Consider the following 20,859-nt stretch of genomic DNA (forward strand, 5'->3'; position numbering starts at 1 on the left):
TTCACCTTCTTTTGGGTTGGCCAAAAGGTTCGTTCGAGTTTTCCTACAAGACGGTACAGAAAATCTGAACAAGCTTTTTGGCCAACCGAATATTTTGTTTTACATTAAATAAGCAAACCAATTTCAAAATTATTTAACAAAAGATCTGGTAAGTGAATCCTAAAAGCTAAATCATCACCTATTTTTCAGAAGTATCTTACTCGGCAAGTCAAATGCAAAGAATTATAGCAATTACTGTCAATTTTTCCATTTACTTTGAAATTATGTTTTAATAAATAAGTTCTTTCCATACACATTCCCTGTGGTTATTAGATTTTATATACTTACTTTAATGCAATAAGAGATGCAATTATCCTCATAGTGTTTGCAACATCTATGCCTTGGTCCATGCTTACATCTGAAAACAAACCAAAGGAATAAAAAAAGTTAAATTGTGTGTGTGTACATGTGTGTATGTCTGTGTGTGGATCTGCTTAAAACTCTCTAACCAAAAAAGGAAAAAACATTATCAACTCATTTCCAAATGTGTACATCTTTTGATTTCCTGGGGCATACAGAAGCAAAGATAACAGATTTTTTTTTCCTTTGCTGCTCACCATTTGACACACTGTAAAATACGCGACTGCAGTCAAAATGCTTAAATGTGCAACAGAAAGCCATGTTGGTAAATATTTGTGACTAGATATGAAAAATACGTGTATGTTATCTCTATACTCTGCCAAATCTTTTGGAAGTTTTCGATTGCTCATTGTAGCGTATAACGGTCATAAACCATCCATGAAGTCAGGACTTGAGCAAAAATCATAATGAGAATGCGCTCAGGTTACAGGAATTTATACTTAATTATATTTGAGAGAAAACATCTGTGAAAGAAACATGATACAGTATTAGAACTTAAAATTCCGTTTTTAAAATAAATATAGAAATAGATCATGTGGGAATTCAAAGTAAGTTATTTGCTATTTAATTGTAAACCAATTAGTCCTCTGGTGTTTAATAAACATTTCTGCTGGGAAGACTACTGTTCAAGACACTTATTTTAGTTACTTGGTATGTCGATTTCAGGATATTTATTCACTTGAGGCATAAAGAATAAGTAGAATACCTAATGTGGCCTTAACTTTCCCTCTCTCTCTCTTTAAACGAGTTCATGTCCCAAAATAAGCAGTCTTTATAACTCTTTCAGACCACAGTTAACTAATTATCTTCATGGTTGGAACACATTAACTCTTTCTTGTTTATAACGACAACTTGTAGAGTGATATTCTGGCTCTCTAATTCCATTTGCAAACCGACTACCAAGACCTTCTCCGAAATCCAACGCTGCTCTGCAGCTGGAGCGCACAGGCAGCCTCTCCGAGTCAAGAGCAATAGCAGCAGTCCGTTCCTTTTGTCATTAGAATGATATGACGTATCTGGTCTCGCCAAGCTGCTGAGTGATTAAAGCGAGGGGCCTGAAAAGGGGTGAATCAGAGAAGGGCTGCCTTATGTAAACCATCATTCTCCAAACTTCTAAGTTTGTGGACACGTCTAAGTGTCCTCTTCAAAGGCATCTCTCAGCATGGCCACCAGCACTACAGAGAGACTGTTCAACTCTCTTTGTTAGTGAACTAACATTCCGATAGCAACCACACTCCCATCCATTCTTTCCTAGCCTTCCATTGAAACGGCTTCCCACGTGCTGCACCACCCATCTCCTATATGATCTGCTCTGCCTCTATCTCGCACCTGCATTCACACCAGCAGACTCGCTGAGGCTGCCCTGACAAGTTCTGCCATGACTGGATCAGCTCTGATAGCCAAGGCTTCGTCCACCCACATCACACATTCTCTGCATTCCCCTGTGACTCTTGTTGATGTGCTTCCCATTAACAGGGTTCCCTATCACAATTAAGTTCACTGCCACAATTATTCAAGCCGTCTACTATCCCTTTCTTTGTTATTACCTTCTGCTGTGTATGCTAAAATGGAGACAAAGTCTTTATGTTCAATAAAAATTCTGAGTACCCCACTGTGTGCTCCTGCATGTGAAGAAAGTCTTATGTTATTCCATTTAATGCACGCAATACTCCTTAATAGAGGTTATTAGCCCCCAGCTAACTGATGAGGACTTTGGAGTACAGAGTGATTAAATCACTTGTTTAAAGTCCCAAGGCCAAGAGGGGCAAAATGAGTCAAACACAGGTCTTCAGATTTCTTAAAGGGCATCTGCGTCCTGTAACTGATCCCCTAACTTTCTATATTGCCTCCTCATTCTACACTGTCTAAAATGTCACTACAAGATTATTTTAATTGGCTGAAATTCCAATTTTAAACCATTAAATGTATTTTCTAAAATACCTTAAATATTTGAAATGTAACTGAACATATATTTGTATGAAATATACATTTCTTTGTATAATGTACAAATACTTATTTTATTTCCAAAGCTCTAAAAAGTTCCACTCTTGCAACATATCTTTTACCTAAGGTTTGTTCCTCATTATTCCTACATCTACCTGCATCTTTCAGAACTTTTCCTTTTCCTTTCCACACTTGGCACATTCGATTCAGTTCAGTCACTCAGTTGTGTCAGACTCTTTGTGACCCCAAGGGCTGCAGCATACCAGGCTTCGCTGTCCATCACCAACTCCCAGAGTTTACTCAAACTCATGTCCATTGAGTCAGTAATGCCATCCAACCACCTCATCCTCTGTCGTCCCCTTCTCCTCATGCCCTCAATCTTTCCCAGCATCAGGGTCTTTGGCAGATGAGTTAGTTCTTCACATCAGCTGGCCAAAGTATTGGAATTTCAGGTTCAGCATCAGTCCTTCCAATGAATATTCAGGACTGATCTCCTTTAGAATGGACTGGTTGGATCTCCTTGCAGTCCAAGGGACTTTCAAGAGTCTTCTGCAACTCCACAGTTCAAAAGCATCAATTCTTCAGTCCTCAGCTTTCTTTATAGTCCAACTCTCACATCCACACATGACTACTGGAAAAACCATAGCCTTGACTAGACGGACCTTTGTTGGCAAAGTATTGTCTCTGCTTTTTAATAAGCTGTCTAGGTTGGTCACAGCTTTTCTTCCAAGGAGCAAGTGTCTTTTAATTTCGTGGCTGCAGTCACCATCTGCAGTGATTTTGGAGCTCAGAAAAATAAAGTCTATCATTGTTTCCACTGTATCCCCATCTATTTGCCATGAAGAGACTGGACCGGATGCCATGATCTTAGTTTTCTGAATGTTGAGTTTTAAACCAACTGTTTCACTCTCCTCTTTCACTTTCATCAGTTCTTCTTTGCTTTCTGCCATAAGGGTGGTGTCATCTGCATATATGAGGTTATTGATATTTCTCAGAGCAATCCTGATTCCATCTTGTGTTTCATCCAGCCCAGCATTTCACATGATGTACTCTGCACATAAGTTAAATAAGCAGGGTGACAATATATAGCCTTGACGTACTCCTTTCCTGATCTGGAACCAGTCTGTTGTTCCATGTTCAGTTCTAACTGTTCCTTCTTGACCTGCATACAGATTTCTCAGGAGACGGGTCAGGTGGTCTGGTATTCCCATCTCTTGAAGAATTTTCCACAGTTTGTTGTGATCCACACAGTAAGACTTTGGCATAGTCAATAAAGCAAAAGTAGATGTTTTTCCAGAACTCTCTTGCTTTTTGATGATCCAGCGGATGTTGGCAATTTGATCTCTGGTTCCTCTGCCTTTTCTAAATAAAGATTGAACATCTGGAAGTTCACGGTTCATGTACTGTTGTAGCCTGGTTTGGAGAATTTTGAGCATTATTTTGCTATGGTGTAAGATGAGTGCAATTGTGCGGTAGTTTGAACATTCTTTGACATTGCCTTTCTTTGGGATTAGAATGAAAACTGACTTTTTCCAGTCCTGTGGCCACTGCTGAGTTTTCCAAATTTGTTGGCATACTGAGTGTAGCACTTTCACAGCATCATTTTGTAGGATTTGGAATAGCTCAACTGGAATTCCATCACCTCCACTAGCTTTGTTCATAGCAAATATTAATCTGTTTCCTAAAGTTCCCTATTCTAGCCTCCTGCAACTCTGCTTAGTTTGAAATAGGAAAGGATTTCAATTGCATGTAAATGTATTTTAAAGGCATATAATGGTCTATAGTCCTGCCAGAAATAATAAATACACTCTCTTGCCATCCTGTGCCTTTTTATAAGACTCTATGCACAGTTTCTGGTATAAAAAAAATCCATTACTTGAAAACAAAAAGAAAACTTTGGCATGGCAAAAATATCATATAAAACAGTGACAAAATGTGCTAAAATATCAAGATAAAGAACTCACACTGAATCCACAAGCTTCCTGACTAGAGCAATTATATTCATTCCTCTTGGTTTTTCCTCATGTTTCTCAGTCTTTTGTTCCACTTTTGCATAGGCTGCCTCTGGTGAATAAGAATGTGTGGGAATTTCTTCCTTCCCAACAATGAACCTAAAGAAAAGAACACAATGAAAGGCATTTTTTCACCTTAAAAAAAAGTCAATGAGAAAATAAACTGATTTTGTTTATATACAAATACACTGTGAACAGAACCTTATCATTTGAAATAATATTTTCTGCAACTTATATAAAATCTAAACATCCTTTAAAAAAATAGACTTTTGAAATCTGAATACTCAGAAACTGTTAACAGCTATTTAACAAATGCGGCATCTAAAAATCCAATTAACCAAGTGAATACAGCATGGCACTTGGATGAACCACCTTTTAACTTAGGTCACAGCCTGTTTTAAGGCATTATGCACCTTAACGTTTTTTCAAACAGAAAAGCAGATGAACTATTAACTTGGATCTACTAATTAATGACAAAAATTTTTTTTTCTCTAAAATGTATTGACAGCTAAAACTGAATGCATTTCTCATCTTTCACTCTAAGTTTATATCTAATGTCACTGTGAGTCACAAAACAGCTACAATACAGTGGATGGTCATCTATACACACACGAGAAACAAAGGGAAGTAACGAGAAACAGAAAGTGTTAAGGTTCTGTGTCTTCCCCACATTATTTCATTAGAAAATCTTAAATTTGATGTTATTCTAATCTACTTATTTCTCTTGGGAAAATCTAATATCTAGGAGAAGACATCATGTCTCATGAGAACTGGACTATTTTTCCAAAGACAGTACAAAGAAAACACTACCAACCATTAGATATCACTCATAGTATCCTTTATTGGAGTTTTCATCTCTGCTCTTTGTACCATCACCAAAAGAGTTGCTGCTCTTACAAAGAATAACTAAGCTTTCCTTAGTCAACTGTGGCTGCTGAACTTTCAGAAAACATCACAAAATACAGTTAAACAGGAGATCGGTAACACCACACTAAAATTCTGGAACATGTGGGTTATGACAAATTTAAATATTCTTAGGTTTGAGAAAATGGTTCCTATCAACAAGAGAAACCCATCTCCTTAAGACAAACTTAAAACATCTAGTTTATCAAAGGAGCATGCAATGAGACTGTTTGCCACTAGGGGGCAGCTGTGCCTCCTTTGGTAACTGCTTGGTAAAGTGTGAATGGAGAGTTTAGGATCTGTACTGCTGCTCTTTAAGAAGACAAAACTGTGCTAAAACAGATACAATGTAATCTCTCATACCTTTCATAACACTGTCGCTATTTTGGCCAGGACTGACCATTCAAAGTAGAGCTCACTTGCTTGGAGAAGTTGCCCCTGCTGCAAGCCTCCTTTCTCTGTGCTCTCACAGCTCAGGGAACCCCTTCTTTACTATTACATCCAGTGCCTGGCATAGTGCTGGGCATGTAATACTTAGTTAATACACAGTGAATGAATATAGTATGCAATCTGAGCATTTATGACTATATGACAGACACAGTACTGAGTACTCTACGAATATATCATTTAACCCTCACAGCAACACTATGAAGTAGGTACCATAATTTCCATGACTTAGTTAACATGAAAAAGGCATCCTGTTACAGCCAGAAATAACTGCGATTATTTGAACTTGCAATAATTTGACTCTAATGCCTGGATTCTTAGTCTTCAGGCTTTGTACGCTAACTATGCTTTAAACTATGAGGAATCAGGCTTAGTCTACTTTCAGAAGTCTATTTTCAGATTTCTGCATTGGCTTTTCTCTCATGGTTCTGTCCTTGACTCTTTCTATTCCCATAACTTCCACTATTATCTGACAGAACTAGCAAGAGCTAATAAGAATATGTTCCTATAATATAGAGAAAATGTTAAGTGCAAATAGTCCAAGTCAGTCCTTCATTATAAGCAGATTTGAAGAAAACACATACAAATATCAGGCACATTGTGAGTTATTGCAAGAATTCCAGAGTCTAAGGAAAGATTCAGGGATAAGGTAAAGTTTTCTCTAGGAAAACCAACTTTTGATTTTGTTACCAACTTTCAGTTTAACAAAGAATTCTATATAGCCAGTGCAACAACAATAAAAAGATATTTTCTAATAAGTTTCATGATCTTTAATGAAACATATGACACAAAGAAATTACTGCTGTGTGTTATGATTTAGTTATTGTTACCAAAGAATTTCCACAACCAAAATATTCCATTCAATATTATAATTTCCTAATGTATGTGAAAATGCTTGATGAACTATAAAATTCAGTGCTAACCAACATCTTTACAGTATCCACTATGTGTCAATTACTGTGATAAGAGATGAACTACCAGGTAAAAAGAAGAGGCCAGTGACTCTAGTGAAGCTTATAATCCAAAATGTGTTTGATAACACATGAGTCCTGCCCTAACGAAGCCCATAATCTGGTGCCACACAATTAAGGACTTAGTTTTCCAGTAATTGTTCACGTGTAGCTTTGTCTTTCCAAGCTCTTTGAACAGAGAGTTCTTGTAATCTTCTTTAACACCCTATAGTATAAGGCACACAATAGGCCCCCCAAATAGTGATTGACTGACTGATTTATTTTTAGGAGGAAAATTAATAAATTACTCTGTTAGTGAAATGACCACAAAGCCACTTTTGTAACTTTTAAAATTACCTTCAACTTAAAAGTAGAGTCATAAATAAATAATTATGTACAATGACATTACATTTAAAAAAAAAAAAGCTAACATAAATTCTCTAACCATAAAAATAATATAAAAGATGCAACTTACCTAAGTGCAGAGAATGTAAATCCTTTCAAACCATCTTTGCACCTAAAACAATAAAAATTTACAATAATAAAATGGTAACTTATTTTGAAATATAAAGCAGCAGTATTAAATAGCTATTAAAATTTTTCCTGAAAATGATTTTCTGTTAAGATGAAGTTCTTTTAGGACAGTGATCTGAGCAGTACAAATGGTCAAACAAACAACGAACAGTAAAGCAAGCCACCGAACACAAAATGATTAAAATGATAACGCCTCCCCACGTCATACTAACACAATTCAAAGCTCAATTCTCAAATTTGTAGGCTGAAGGGAGATTTAAATGCAATCTTCTATGGGATCCATGTGGACTTAAAAGGAAGGCTGCGAGTGGAGTATTTTTCATTCTACCCAATCCTGGGGGAGCAATTTGTTGTGAAGAAAAAGGCCACATACACCCACTGGGTGTGTTTTATATACAGGTCAACCAGGGTCCTGACTCCTCTTTACTTATTAATGCAGTGAATGCAGAGCAACGTACAGTTGGCAGGTACAAAAAGGTTTCACGTTTAGTTCAACAGTTTTAACTTCTGAGTAAGCCCAGTCGGAACAGATAACGCAGCATGAGGAACGCGGGTGGAGGAGAAGAGCACAGAGAGAAGACTGCAAATATCAGAGCGTTTACCACTGCTGGGCACTGTCTGAAGCCCTTTACATGTGCTGTCTCACTCAATTATATCACAATTCTATAAACAGGTGTATCTCTATGTCACAGCTGCGCAGAGGCCCCCCACATGCGGCAATCTCCCAAAGGTCACAAAATAAATAGTAGTCAGAATTCATCTGACTTAAAAGTCACGGTTTTCTCTTACACCTCTTCCTAAAACAATGTATTCCTTTTAATTGGGGAAGACCTAAGCTACATGGCAATTAAAGGTGGGGCGGGGGTGGGTGCGGGAAGGGAAGATTCTCTCATTGGCAAAAAATATTTAAACAAGGTTTTAAAATAGGGGCCTTACTATATACTGGTCTTAATGGTCTGCTCCACTGTAGGTGTCATCAAGTTACCAGAGAATCTTTGTGTTTCTGGTATTAAAATTCCTTGGAGAAACTACAGATTGGTCATATAATGATACTCTAACATAATAGAGTATCATTACTCTATTAGACACTGGGTATTTGCAGAGGAAAAGCACAGCCTTAAATCTAACTGGGCAATTCTATCTGTATGCCTTTTATATGAAAGGTCACAAAGGAAATGAACAAAAATATAAGAAATCTGTCTCGAAAGCTTTAAATATACATTTTTATTGGAGGACATTATAGAATCTCAGGGAAAAAACTTAATCCATGTGCACTGAGATGTTTTAAAGAATTAAGAATTCAATTAAGCACTATAATCCACTTTGCGGTCATGTTAACAGTAAGAATGTGACCAGAGAATTTAGCTAACATACTACATAAGCATCTACCCTGTTCAGAATGAGGGTAAAGGCAAAATAATTCATATGTTAAGCTAAAAACGTGCAGGGGAAAATTACAGCATTAAAATTCTTCCAGTTATCTGTTTTCATCTGAAGAAAGTGTTTCTCAGTAATTTAAAACCCATAATTGAGTAATTTCTAGATAGATGGGGTGGTGAGGGGGTAGGCTGGGAGTCTATTGACTGGAAAACAGAGAGCAACAGATTGATTAAAAGATTATGTACAACTGGGAACAAATTTTGGTGTTGGTATGTTATTGTTAAAGGATAGCCATTTGTCTTTGCGCAATGCTAAATAAAGGATTCTGACAACGTGGTCTAGTCAGGATTGCATTATTTGTGACCTTAAACAATAAATCTAACTGCAGACCAAACATCAAAAAGTAGCTTTCAAATATAAAAGGGCATCCACAAATGAATTTGCAATTTCATTATGATGGAAGTTTGGTTCTTTCAGCAGAACCCTGTGGGAAGCACTTCATATTGATAAAGTCTTAGCATGGATTCAAAAGGGGCTATTCTTCTTTCCATTCATGTGTATAAGGTCTCTTAATGTAATTGAGGGTCAGATGTCTATGTCAAAAGGACAAAAAAGTAATTATTCCCAGAAAAAGAATGTTTAAAACAGCAATACTGGCCTGCATTCTGACATAAAAAGTATCATCTGAGCCCTAACCTAACTATGAAACACTACAGAAATCTGTGTTAAATGTAAAAAGTATGATATAAACATAAAGATTTATACAAAAGAGATCCCATTAAAAGGCACCTCACTATGAGATGGATCTGGTTATTATAATGTAAATCAAATCACATTCTTCATTCAGATATTAAGGCTGGTTGATTTATTCCGCAAATGCTATTATGCAGTGCCTTCTATGTGCAAGCTCTGCTTTAGGTTTTAAGGATGTAACAGTGGACAATACAGGGTCTCTGCTTTCCTACCACTGACATTTTAGATGGGGGAAGAGAGAGGATTTAAAAAACTAAGTATGTCATGTGGTGATAACTACTATGGCAAAAAGCAAAGCAGGAAAAGGGGAGAAACAGTATCAGCCTGGGCCTTTTGTATTTGTTTTTAACCTTGTGGTCAGGAAGCAGGCTTCCCTGGTGGCTTAGAAGGTAAAGAATCCACCTGCAAGGCAGGAGACCTGGGTTCGATCCGTAGAAGATACCCTGGAAGAGGGAATGGCTGCCCACTCCAGTATTCTTACCGGAGAACTGTGGCCAGGAAGGGCCTCTCTGAGGAGGTGGAGTTTGGTAATTTGATCAGAAACCTTACTGAATTGAGGGAAGGGCATTTCAGTTTGAAGGACGAGGACTCTACATGGTGTGTAAGGAGAACAGCCAGGGGTTAAGCTGGAGCGAAGCAGCAGTTGGAGACGAGGTCCCGGTATCAGTGGTAGGAAATGAGGGGGCGAGTGGTCTGCAGTTCCTGCAGGGACGGCAGGTGTGGTGAGGACTCGGGCAGGTTCTCCGCAGAGGAGTGAAAAGAGCTGTCTTAAATTCTAAGATAATAGACTGGCTGCTGGTTGGAAAACAGACTACAGGAGGGCAAAGGTAGAAAAAATCACAGGGCCTAATTAGGAGGAGAACGGTGCCTGCGGCTGGACCAGGCTGCAGTGGCGGACGTGGACAGGAATGTGTCTGAATGCATTTCAAGACAGAGTGGGCAGAATTTCTAGATGGTTTAAATGAATGTGGGGTATGATAGAGAATTTACAAATTATTAAAATATTTTTGGTTTGAGCGAATGGAAGGATAAAATATCCATTAGAGAAACAGGTTTTGAAGAGAAAAATCAAAGTTCTGTTTCAGATGCATTAAGCTTGAGATGCATGTGAGCTGTAAATGGGAATGCTAGGGAAGCAAGCAGCTGGGTATGCAGATTTGAGTTCAAGGGAGAGGTCTCATCTAGGAATTAAGTGTCAATACAGAAAATAAGAAAATGAGCATTTTTTTATTCCTCCATAACTTGTATGCAGAAAAGCTCTTTCAGAAAAGAAAAACAAAAATTCATTTCGCTAATAAAACCACTCTCTAATAATACAAAGTCATTCTAAATTTTTTCATTTTTTGAGTGGGCATAAAAAGAATGCATTTAACTCACGTATACACAAATTCTCCTATTAACGTTTGTGCAAATGGCATAAATAACTGAACCTACAGTTACTAAATCTCTACAATTGCAAGGTTCTGTGCTACCTATAATATAAAACAAAGCCAGGAGACGAAGAGGGGAAAAGAATTTGCAGCATTATATCAAACAACTTAGCTGATAAACAACTAATCATAGAGGGTCAGGTTGGAATTGCATACTATATATAAGAAAGAATTAAGAAGTCTGATGTTATTGTTATTAGAATACTACTTTTGGTCAAATATTAATAGGAGGGAATCCAAAAAGACAATTTTTTTCGATTAGAGATGCAAGTGTTGGTAAAAAAAAAAAACAGCTCTGCCCAGAAAGATTCTTTATTTCATTCTTAACTTCCATGAAATTACTTCAATGAGATACTGGAAATGTCTCATGATACCTGGGATACATTTTTTTGAGATACGAAATATACTTCATTACAACATTGTACCAGCAGGGGTCACTAGTAAACCATTTTGGGAAGAATTTCTAGCTCGGATGTGATTTCACAAACATTTTCTTGCACATTTTCCTTTAAAAACAAATTCATAGGCATGCAAAATATTACTTCTGAAAAAATTTTAGTTAAACTGCATTAAGTTCCCCCAAGTAAATATCACTAACATGAGACTTTTAGTGATAGGCGATACTCATGTTCCTATTATTCCACACAGTCATAAAATCTCTAAGAACACCCTAACATTTGGCACCAACATAGAATGTAAATGTGCTGTTTTATTATGTGCTTTCTAGTAACCTGAAAACACTGAGAACTATTTTGACTCCTACAATTTTTTGTCTAGTCAGCTTTCATTTATTTGGTTACATATAATAGACATAAAAGATACACTTATATAAATCTCCTCTTAAATATTTCTAAAGCAGTGCATGATGCAATGGAACAGAAACTAGTCATAATTTACCTGTCAACCTAAATCATTGAGGGCTCCATCTCGCCACCTTCGGAAAGAGGGCTGGAAGTAAATGACTGCCATAATGGCTCCTTAAATGATTTCCAATTCGGAAGTTTTATCACTTATTACCATCTTATTTACTGCTACTATTATTATTTAAAATAATAATGATGGAAAATAAATGAATTATTCCAAATCATTTATAAATAGTGATTTTGCCGTCAAGAATTAAAAAGAAATAAAACATACGTACAAATCCCTGAATTTATTTTGAGATTACTGGCTGCTACTAATATTATTACATTTGCTTATTGCTTATAAAATTTACACACGGAACTTACTCCTGAAAAGGTTGAAAGATACCTTCTCTTTTTTTAACTGTAAGATTACAAGACAAACTACCACCATAAATATATATATGCTATACAAAGACCTGTAAGAAACACTGTTAAATAAAAGAAGTAATTCTATAATCTCAATGATAGAAGGTTACATTTTTGATATATTAAGCATCAGTGCTAAAATATTATCAATGATAAAACATAAAATGCTGTTTTTGTATACATATAGAATGTTATAGAAAGTGATCAAAAGCATCAGATCAGATCAGATCAGTCGCTCAGTCATGTCCGACTCTTTGCAACCCCATGAATCGCAGCACGCCAGGCCTCCCCTGTCCATCACCAACTCCTGGAGTTCACTGAGACTCACGTCTATCGAGTCAAAAGCATACACCCCAAACAGTTACTAGCAGGCTACCTACTGCAGTGCGTGTTTAGTCGCTCAGTTGTGTCCAACGCTTTGTGACCCCATGGACTGTAGCCTGCCAGGCTCTGCTGTCCATGGGACTTTTTTCCATGCAAGAATACTGGAGTGGGTTGCCATTTCCTTCTCCAGGGCATGGGATAAAAGACATGAAGAAAGAATATAACTCTTTACTCTCTATATTCATATATCATTTAAATTTTCTATAAGTATACATTTATATATTATTTGTATAGTTTGTTTAATTAAAAACATCAGTATCTGAACATTCAGGAACAGATTAAACACTGTAAAAGTTATTCGTCTCTATTTCACCAACACCTTGGCAGAGAAAGTGAAAGTCAGTCAACTTCACTAATTAATACTGCTATAAAAGTTTTGCTAGAAGGCAAAAAATTAATAACTAAAACAAATGATGCAGGTAGAATTTTCTGAAATGATCCCAAAGAACATGGATAACTAGGGGACTACAATGACAAAAAAGAAACACTGAGTAAGTATCATGTCAGAGTTCTTTTGTCCTTTTTTTACTCATTGAACTGGTTAGAAGGAAACTCACATATTGGTTAAACATTATAGCATCTCTTTTTATTCACTCAACAGTTACCAGGCATCTAACATACAAAAGACACTGTGCTGCAGATCATTTGAGTAATGCCAAGGTAAATTATATACTATCTCATATCATTAAAAAAGGCATCTGCAAAGTTATATGTATCTTTGTCAAATAAATGAAAATAATCTTAACTAAAAGTTCTGACACAATTTCTTGTATCAACAGTGCTAAGAGCTTGATTACTTTATTTCTACTTTATGAGTTCAGCTTCAAATTTTTTTTGTCCTGCATTTTCTCTCCTTAAATTGTTTGATTTGAGAAAAGCAGCAGGGCTCTTCTTTCACATATGATGGGATTATGTCCCAATATGCCCATCCTAAGCTGAAAGTGAAAGAGGAGAGTGAAAAAATATTCAGCATTCAGAAAACTATGATCATGGCATCTGGTCCCATCACTTCGTGGCAAATAGATGGGAAAACAATGGAAACAGTGACAGACTATTTTGGGGGCCTCCAAAATCACTGCAGATGGTGACTGCAGCCATGAAATTAAAAGACACTTGCTCCTTGGAAGAAAAGCTATGACCAACCTAGACAGCATATTAAAAAAGCAGAGACATTACTTTGCCAACAAAGGTCCGCCTAGTCAAGGCTATGGTTTTTCCAGTGGTCATGTATGGTGTGAGGGTTGGACTGTAAAGAAAGCTAAGCACAGAAGAATTGATGCTTTTGAACTGTGGTGCTGGAGAAGACTCTTAAGAGTCCCGTGGACTGCAAGGAGATCCAACCAGTCCATCCTAAAGGAGATCAGTCCTGGGTGTTCATTGGAAGGACTGATGCGAAGAACTGACTCATTGGAAAAGACCGTGATGCTGGGAAAGATTGAAAGCAGGAGGAGGAGATGACAGAGGACGGGATGGTTGGATGGCATCACCGACTCGATGGACATGAGTTTGAGTAAACTCCGGGAGTTGGTCATGGACAGGGAGGTGATGGACAGGACTGTCCGCTGCACTCCATGGGGGCGCAAAGAGTCGGACATGACTGAGCGACTGAACTGAACTGAAACTATAATTTAGGAACTGAAACTGGATCAACAACTATAGATTTTGATTGATATCTGTTTATCATAAGAATAACAGAAAAATTGAGATGGGATTAATTTAAAGATTTTATTTTAGCTTTGTTTTTAAAAAATCTTCAGTGTTCTAATTACATATGTACACTCCAACAGGTTAAATCAATCATTTCAATTTACTACTCGGAACCTTGGATGTGCAATTAAAATACACTACTTTGCTTAAATATACACAACAGGTTTTTTCCTCTTAGGTCTACTATTATTTCAAGAATAAAACAGACTCAGAGAGTTTGGTTTCAGCCAGCATATGGCACTTAATATGAGAAAACAAAATAACAGATATTACAGTCCTAGTTTAAGAAAGCTCATACACAAAAATCTTAAGTTGGAACAGCAACAGATGAAGAAATTTGTGGAAGATTATTTTGTTTGTTCGTGAACACATCATAGACCTTCCAAACAATTTTTAACTGTTTTCTTTAAAAGTGATTCTCCCCACTGCATTAAAAATATTATTTTTGATTTGGGCAAATGTTTTACAGTACATTTATTTCACATAGAATGGAACACTGGTGCTTAGCTTTGTTCTCAATAACCTCAGGAAAGCTGGTGAAGCAAGGCAGCAGTTATGGGTAATCAAGTGTGATTGTAAGTCCCCAGATGATTATTGTGTACTTTTTTCTAGTATGTCTTGAATATAAATTGGAAACATTTGGATTCAAAATTACAGTAACAACTCCAACAGAATCATATTTCTCCTTCAACTTGGAGAGGCTGGAACTGTTTTTGCTTTAAAATCTAAACTAAGGAAGGTCATGCTCCAAGCCCTCTTCAATTGCTAAGAAACCAAGAATCACCTTCAGACTGTTTCTAAAAGAAATGTTAATTAGGATGAATCTCCCTCTCAAAACGAACTAGTAATAACAATACTTGTTGCTGTTCATTTCAATCCTGTCCCACTCTGTGCGACCCCATGGACTGCAGCACACCAGGTTTCCCTGTCCTTCAGTATCTCCTGGAGTTTGCTCAAACTCATGTCCCTTGGACTGCAAGGAGATCAAACCAGTCTATCCTAAAGGAAATCAACCCTGAATATTCATCGGAAGGACTGATGCTGAAGTTGAAGCTCCAATACTCTGGCCACCTGATGGGAAGAGCTGACTCACTGAAAAAGACCCTGATGCTGGGAAAGATTGAAGGCAGGAGGAGAAGGGGACAACAGAGGATGAGATGCTTGGATGGCATCACCGACTCGATGGACATGAGTTTGAGCAAGCTCCGGGAGATGGTGAAGGACAGGGATGTCTGGCGTGCTGCAGTCCATGGGGTGACAAAAAATCAGACACGACTAAACAACAACAATACATCCACTGAGTACTGAGTCAGCAAGTCAAACTTTAAAATACATGCAAAAGAAGCAGATTTTACTTCCATTGACCTAAATTGTTTGCAGTTCCTAAGGAAATGGCACATGTTTATACTCGCCAAATTAACAATAGGCAAAAACCAAATTTAGTAGCAAAATTGTGTTTTACATAAATCCAAGAAAAACTTACCAAGTTTCTTAAAATCACAGCATTGTTATGGAAAAAAATTATTTACATTAAACAAAAATTCTAACCACAATACTGAACCAAACTATTTTTTAAAGACCTTAAGACTGCCAAGTATTTTCATTTTTTTCCCCCTCCTATAATGGTTGGGAAAAAGATTAAAACAAAGGTTTTCAATGATACAGGATCTCTGAATCAACATTAATTTACTTTCAAATGTACATTAGTATCTATGTCATTAAAATAATACAGCAACTGGATTGCATACTAAACAAAATGAGCAGCTATTTAGGCTATACTTTTTCATGAAGTTATGCTTATTTAATATCAAAGTTCACATCTAAGATGAAATATGCGTGTTTGAATAATGGAACAAAAATACTATTTTGGAAGCTTTTGGAAAACTACAGTTTTGTGATTAACTGAGGACTACAGAGTACCTAACTCTAAAAGAAAAGCCTTCATTTAAAAACTCCAGCTTACTTCATTCATCTCAAAGATGATGGACATGTGTTATGTATGACAAAAATTGGGCAAGTTAAAATACTGGAATCTTGCTAGACTATAAATGGTACTAGAAAAATGAAATACTAGAACTAAAGTAACCTAAGAGAGTTAAACTGTAAGATTAAGAAACCAAGGCCTGGGGAGATTAAATGATCTGCCCCCAGACAGATTCTGGTCTAAGACAGCATCACATACAAGGAAATCTGTTTATATCCCAATAACTCACTCTCTGGGCCTACTGGGGAGAAGAAATACCACAGGGAAGATGAGGGACCCTGGGCTGTAGGAGACAAATCACAAATCACCTGAATGGAAGGAGAGAGCAATATTCCTCCAACTAAAATCATGCAAAGACTTTATAAGGGACAGAAGAGCATGGATAGCAAGGAACCAAAATCCTCCCAGTGAAACGTGATTGGCCTGACTTTGTTCAGGACTCTTTACTGCCTTCTCTTATCTACCTCCTTCTTCACAAGAGTGATTTTTTACATAACTCTCTCCAAAACTTTGAGGACAATCGCAATCAGTATTAAATCTGCCACTGTTAGCAACTTGAATTCCAAAAGCACCTCAATTTCATACATGAGTACAAAAAACAGGCCTGGAACGAAGTTGTGTTTTCTATCATACACCAAATAAGAAATGGGACTTCTGAAAGACATTCCTGAGATTACTTCTCCTTTACCTGCCTCTCAGTAGCAAACTGTATTACAGTTACTCTCAGATACATGTCACACTCTCTCACCTCTCTCATCTTGGTTACCCTGGTCCTTCCACATGCAATCCATTCCTCAACCACCCTCCTTGTTTAAGAGGACTGCTACCAAGTCCAACAGGAATGACAGTTTTCCCCACAATTGTATATGACTCTTTCTCAAACTTCCTTTGCTTTTTGTGTATTTTTGGCAGGTTTCATTTGGCTCTCGCTAACGTGACAGCTAGTCACTCTTAAGGGAAATCCCGAATACTCATTGGAAGGACGGGTGATGAAGCTCCAGTATTTTTGTCATCTGATGTGAACAGACGACTCACTGGAAAAGTCCCTCATGCTGGGAAAGACTGAGGGCAGAAGGAGAAGACGGCGTCAGAGGATGAGATGGCTGGATGGCATCACTGATGCAATGGACATGAACTTGGGCAAACTGTGGGAGATGCTGAGGGACAGGGAGGTCTGGCGTGCTACAGTCCATGGGATCACAAAGAGTCGAACAGAACTGGGCGACTGAACAACAACAACATGATACTAATTTCCAAAGTTATCTATTCCATTTTACAAAATTTATGTTTCCATATGGCATTTTGTGTGTCCATATCTCAGAAATCAAAAGCAATTTATAGAGTTTACATCTTCAATAACGACACTGGGAAATATTTTGCATCTTGTTATTACAGCATTTGGGCTTCCTAGGTGGGTTAGTGGTAAAGAATCTGCCTGCCAATGGAGGAGCCTCAGGAGACACATGTTCAAGCCCTGGCTTGGGAAGATCCCCTGGAGAAGGGAATGGCAACCGACTCCAGTGTTCTTGCCTGGAGAATCCCACGGACAGAGGAGACTGGCAGGCTATGGTCAGTGGGGTCACAAAGAGTCGGACACCACTTAGCGACTAAACAACAACAAAACGGCAACATTTACTGTGCAATTAAGGTATCTAGAAATATAAATTAATAGACCACATAATCAGGAAAGGTTAGGTCAGTGATTCTCAAAGTGTGGACCACCTGGAACAGCATCAGCATAAGATCGTAACAACTTGTTAGAAACTGAAATGCTGGTTCCCAGCACAGGTCTCATGAATTCAGAAACTCTTAAGAGCAGGGTCCAACAACCTGTACACTCTGTATTTTAACAAAACCTCCACGTGATTCTAGCGCATGCTCAAGCTTGAGAACCGTCAGGTCAGGTTATGTTGCAATAGCAGAATTTCAACAGTTTGAACAACAAAAGGTTATTTCTTGCTCATGCTAATTATCAAACAAGAGTTGGCTAAGTCTCAACTACATGTCATCTTTATTTTGGACCTTAGGGCGATGGAGAAACATCTATTCAGATCTGCTGAATTGTCAAAGCAGAGGAAAAAAGAATATAGGACACTGTGTTCTGACTCAAAGCTTCTGCTCAAAAGTAAACATAAATCATTTCCACTCGTATTTTATTAGCCAAAGCAAATCTAAGGCCAGGCATGATGTTAACAGGTCAGTGAATATAATGCTTCCCCAGGGAGAGACAGCAAAGGGTTTTAAACAATAACACAGCCTACCATAACACACCAGGCATATTACTGTTGAAGATCAATTGTATTTGTTTACCATATTTAACGAAATTCAAGGCACAGTCCCCCTTTCCTCCCAAATCCTAGCATCACTTAGTTTTTTACATAATAACTTCAATATTTCACTTTACGTATGATAATGCTTAAAATCTGTTGCTGATTTCAGAAACAGGCTTGTCTACAACATATTAATTAGTATTTTACGTATATGCATAAACTATGTGTATATGCATTCTGAGCTCCTTTTTGTTCTAATTACTAAAGCATTCAGGAATTTCACATCGTTCAGTTATATATCCCAAGTGCCTACATCAGTGCATAGCATATCAGCCACTCAATAATTTATGTTGAAAGAAAGAAATCTGTATCTGTCTAGTATCTGAAAACACTACTTTCGAGTAATCATATTTCTAATTGGGTATCATGTTTCTTGGATTCATTTTTGAACAGCAATTCTAAGCTTTTAATAAATATTTAGTATCTAAAAATGTGTTTAAAATCAGCTACCCCATTACATATTAACAACTCCCAGTGTTCAGCCTTAATATAAAATTTTATTAGTTTTTTCACCGATAATTTGGCACAAATTGACACTTAGACATAAATGTGCATAAACAGGGGTCTAAAAAGGAGTCTCTAATCTTTTCTGAATGAGGAGCTATCTTTTAACACCCAAATGAAATATAACAGTGACTGGAATATAAGGCTATCAAGTCCAAAAGGCGGGAATGGGAATGCTGCTATAGACATGTTTATACTGAACTAGAAATTACAACTGAAAAAATGAGGTTTCCAAGGGGGTGCTAGTGGTAAAGAGTCTGCCTGCCACTACAGGAGATGCAAGAGATGTAGGTTCAATCCCTGGGCCGGGAAGATCCCCTGGAGCAGGAAATGGCAATCTGCTCCAGTATTCTTGCTTGGGAAATTCCATGGACAGAGAAGCCTGGCGGGCTACAGTCCGTGGGATGGCAAAGAGTCGGACATGACCGAGCAACAGAGCACACAAAAGAGGTGAGATGATAAAGTTCATAGGTCGGGGCATTATCCACACTCATTCACACAGTTAAATATTTCACCAATATTTACTCTGAGTCGACTATGTACCAGATAGGCTGTCAAGTGCTGGGGACAGCCAGGGTCCGTGTTCTCCAGGAGCTCACAACCCAGAGGGGCATACACATAAGTGACAAGGGCTACTGCATTGCAGGAAGCGCTTTAACATGAAGCACCCAGTGCCCAGGGAGCACAAAGGAGGGCTGCCTAAGCCCGGCTTGGCCGTGGCAGGCCACCCAGAAGAGACATTTAAGATGGCACGTGCAGGCAGAAGAGGAGGAAGAGAGCAGAGAGGGACAACCCACGTGAGACGCAGACAAGGTGTTCTGGGACTGAAGAGGCTTAACGTGAGTGGCAAATGGAGACAGCAAGCAGTACAGAAGGACTTGGCACAGGCCAAACGTGTCAGAAACGAGTCTGAGGGATTTCCCTGGTGGTCCAGAGGTTAAGACTCCAAGCTCCCAATGCAGGGCGCTTGGACCGATCCCTGGTCAGGAAACCAGATCCCACACGCTGCAACTGAGAACTCGCATGTCTCAGCTAAAGACTCCACACGCCACAACGAAGACTGAGGACCCCATGTGCCACAACCAAGACCGAGCTGCTGCAGGCAAATCAATTAATTCTAAAAATGACTTTGACAGGGACTCTGTATCAACCTAGAGGGGTGGGATGGCGAGGCAGATGGGCGGAAGGTTCAAAAGGGAGGGGACAAATGTATACCTATGGCTGATTTCATGTCGAGGTTTGACAGAAAACAACAAAATTCTGTAAAGCAATTATCCTTCAATAAAAAATAATTTAAAAAAATGAGTTTGAACTTTACCTCTAAGGCAAAAGGCCCCATGTCCCAGAAAAGTGAAAGTGACTCAGTTGTGTCTGATTCTTTGTGACCCCATGGACTATACAGTCCATGGAATTCTCCAGACCACAATACTGGAGTGGGTAGCCTTTCCCTTCTCCAGGGGATCTTCCCGACCCAGAAATCAAACCCAGGTCTCCTGCATTGCAGATGGATTCTTTACCAACTGAGCTATCACAGAAGACATGACCAGATCTGTGTTTAACAAAGATATTCCAAGTGTAGCTTTCATGACTTACTATTGAATCCCATCTCGTTGTTTATTTTTAAACTGCAATCTCACTTAATAGCATTTGTTTGAACTTTTTAAATATCAACTTAGAAACTGAATTCTGTTGAAAGCAACTGATACTAAAGCCATCTAAAAAGTTATACTGCTCTTTAGGATAATAAATTAAATTACATATCAACTTTAAGACATTTTAATACATTCTGACAGATTAACAAATTGGTTTTAAAATGACTCTTTTCAAAACTAAATGAGGCCCAAAAGTATCAAACTTTAAGATACTATAAAATTCAAGTAATTAATACCAGTTAAAAGCCAAAAAAACAAAAAACAAAAACCCCTCT

At 37.9% G+C, this 20,859-nt stretch overlaps 1 protein-coding gene across 2 annotated transcripts in view; it reads right to left on the reverse strand.

Annotated features, from left to right (window-relative positions):
* TMEM135 (transmembrane protein 135) overlaps window positions 1-20,859 on the reverse strand; it is a 327,021-nt gene that overhangs the window by 15,687 nt on the left and 290,475 nt on the right. For both annotated transcript variants that reach the window (XM_070782658.1, XM_070782657.1), the window contains 3 exons: window positions 7,131-7,172; window positions 4,308-4,454; window positions 328-397 (listed from right to left, as the gene is read on the reverse strand). In XM_070782658.1, coding sequence (XP_070638759.1) covers window positions 328-397; window positions 4,308-4,454; window positions 7,131-7,172 — 259 coding nt within the window. The remainder of the gene's footprint in view (window positions 1-327; window positions 398-4,307; window positions 4,455-7,130; window positions 7,173-20,859) is intronic.

Source organism: Bos indicus, chromosome 29 (genome assembly GCF_029378745.1).
Source record: "Bos indicus isolate NIAB-ARS_2022 breed Sahiwal x Tharparkar chromosome 29, NIAB-ARS_B.indTharparkar_mat_pri_1.0, whole genome shotgun sequence".
NCBI classification, from domain to species: Eukaryota; Metazoa; Chordata; class Mammalia; order Artiodactyla; family Bovidae; genus Bos; species Bos indicus.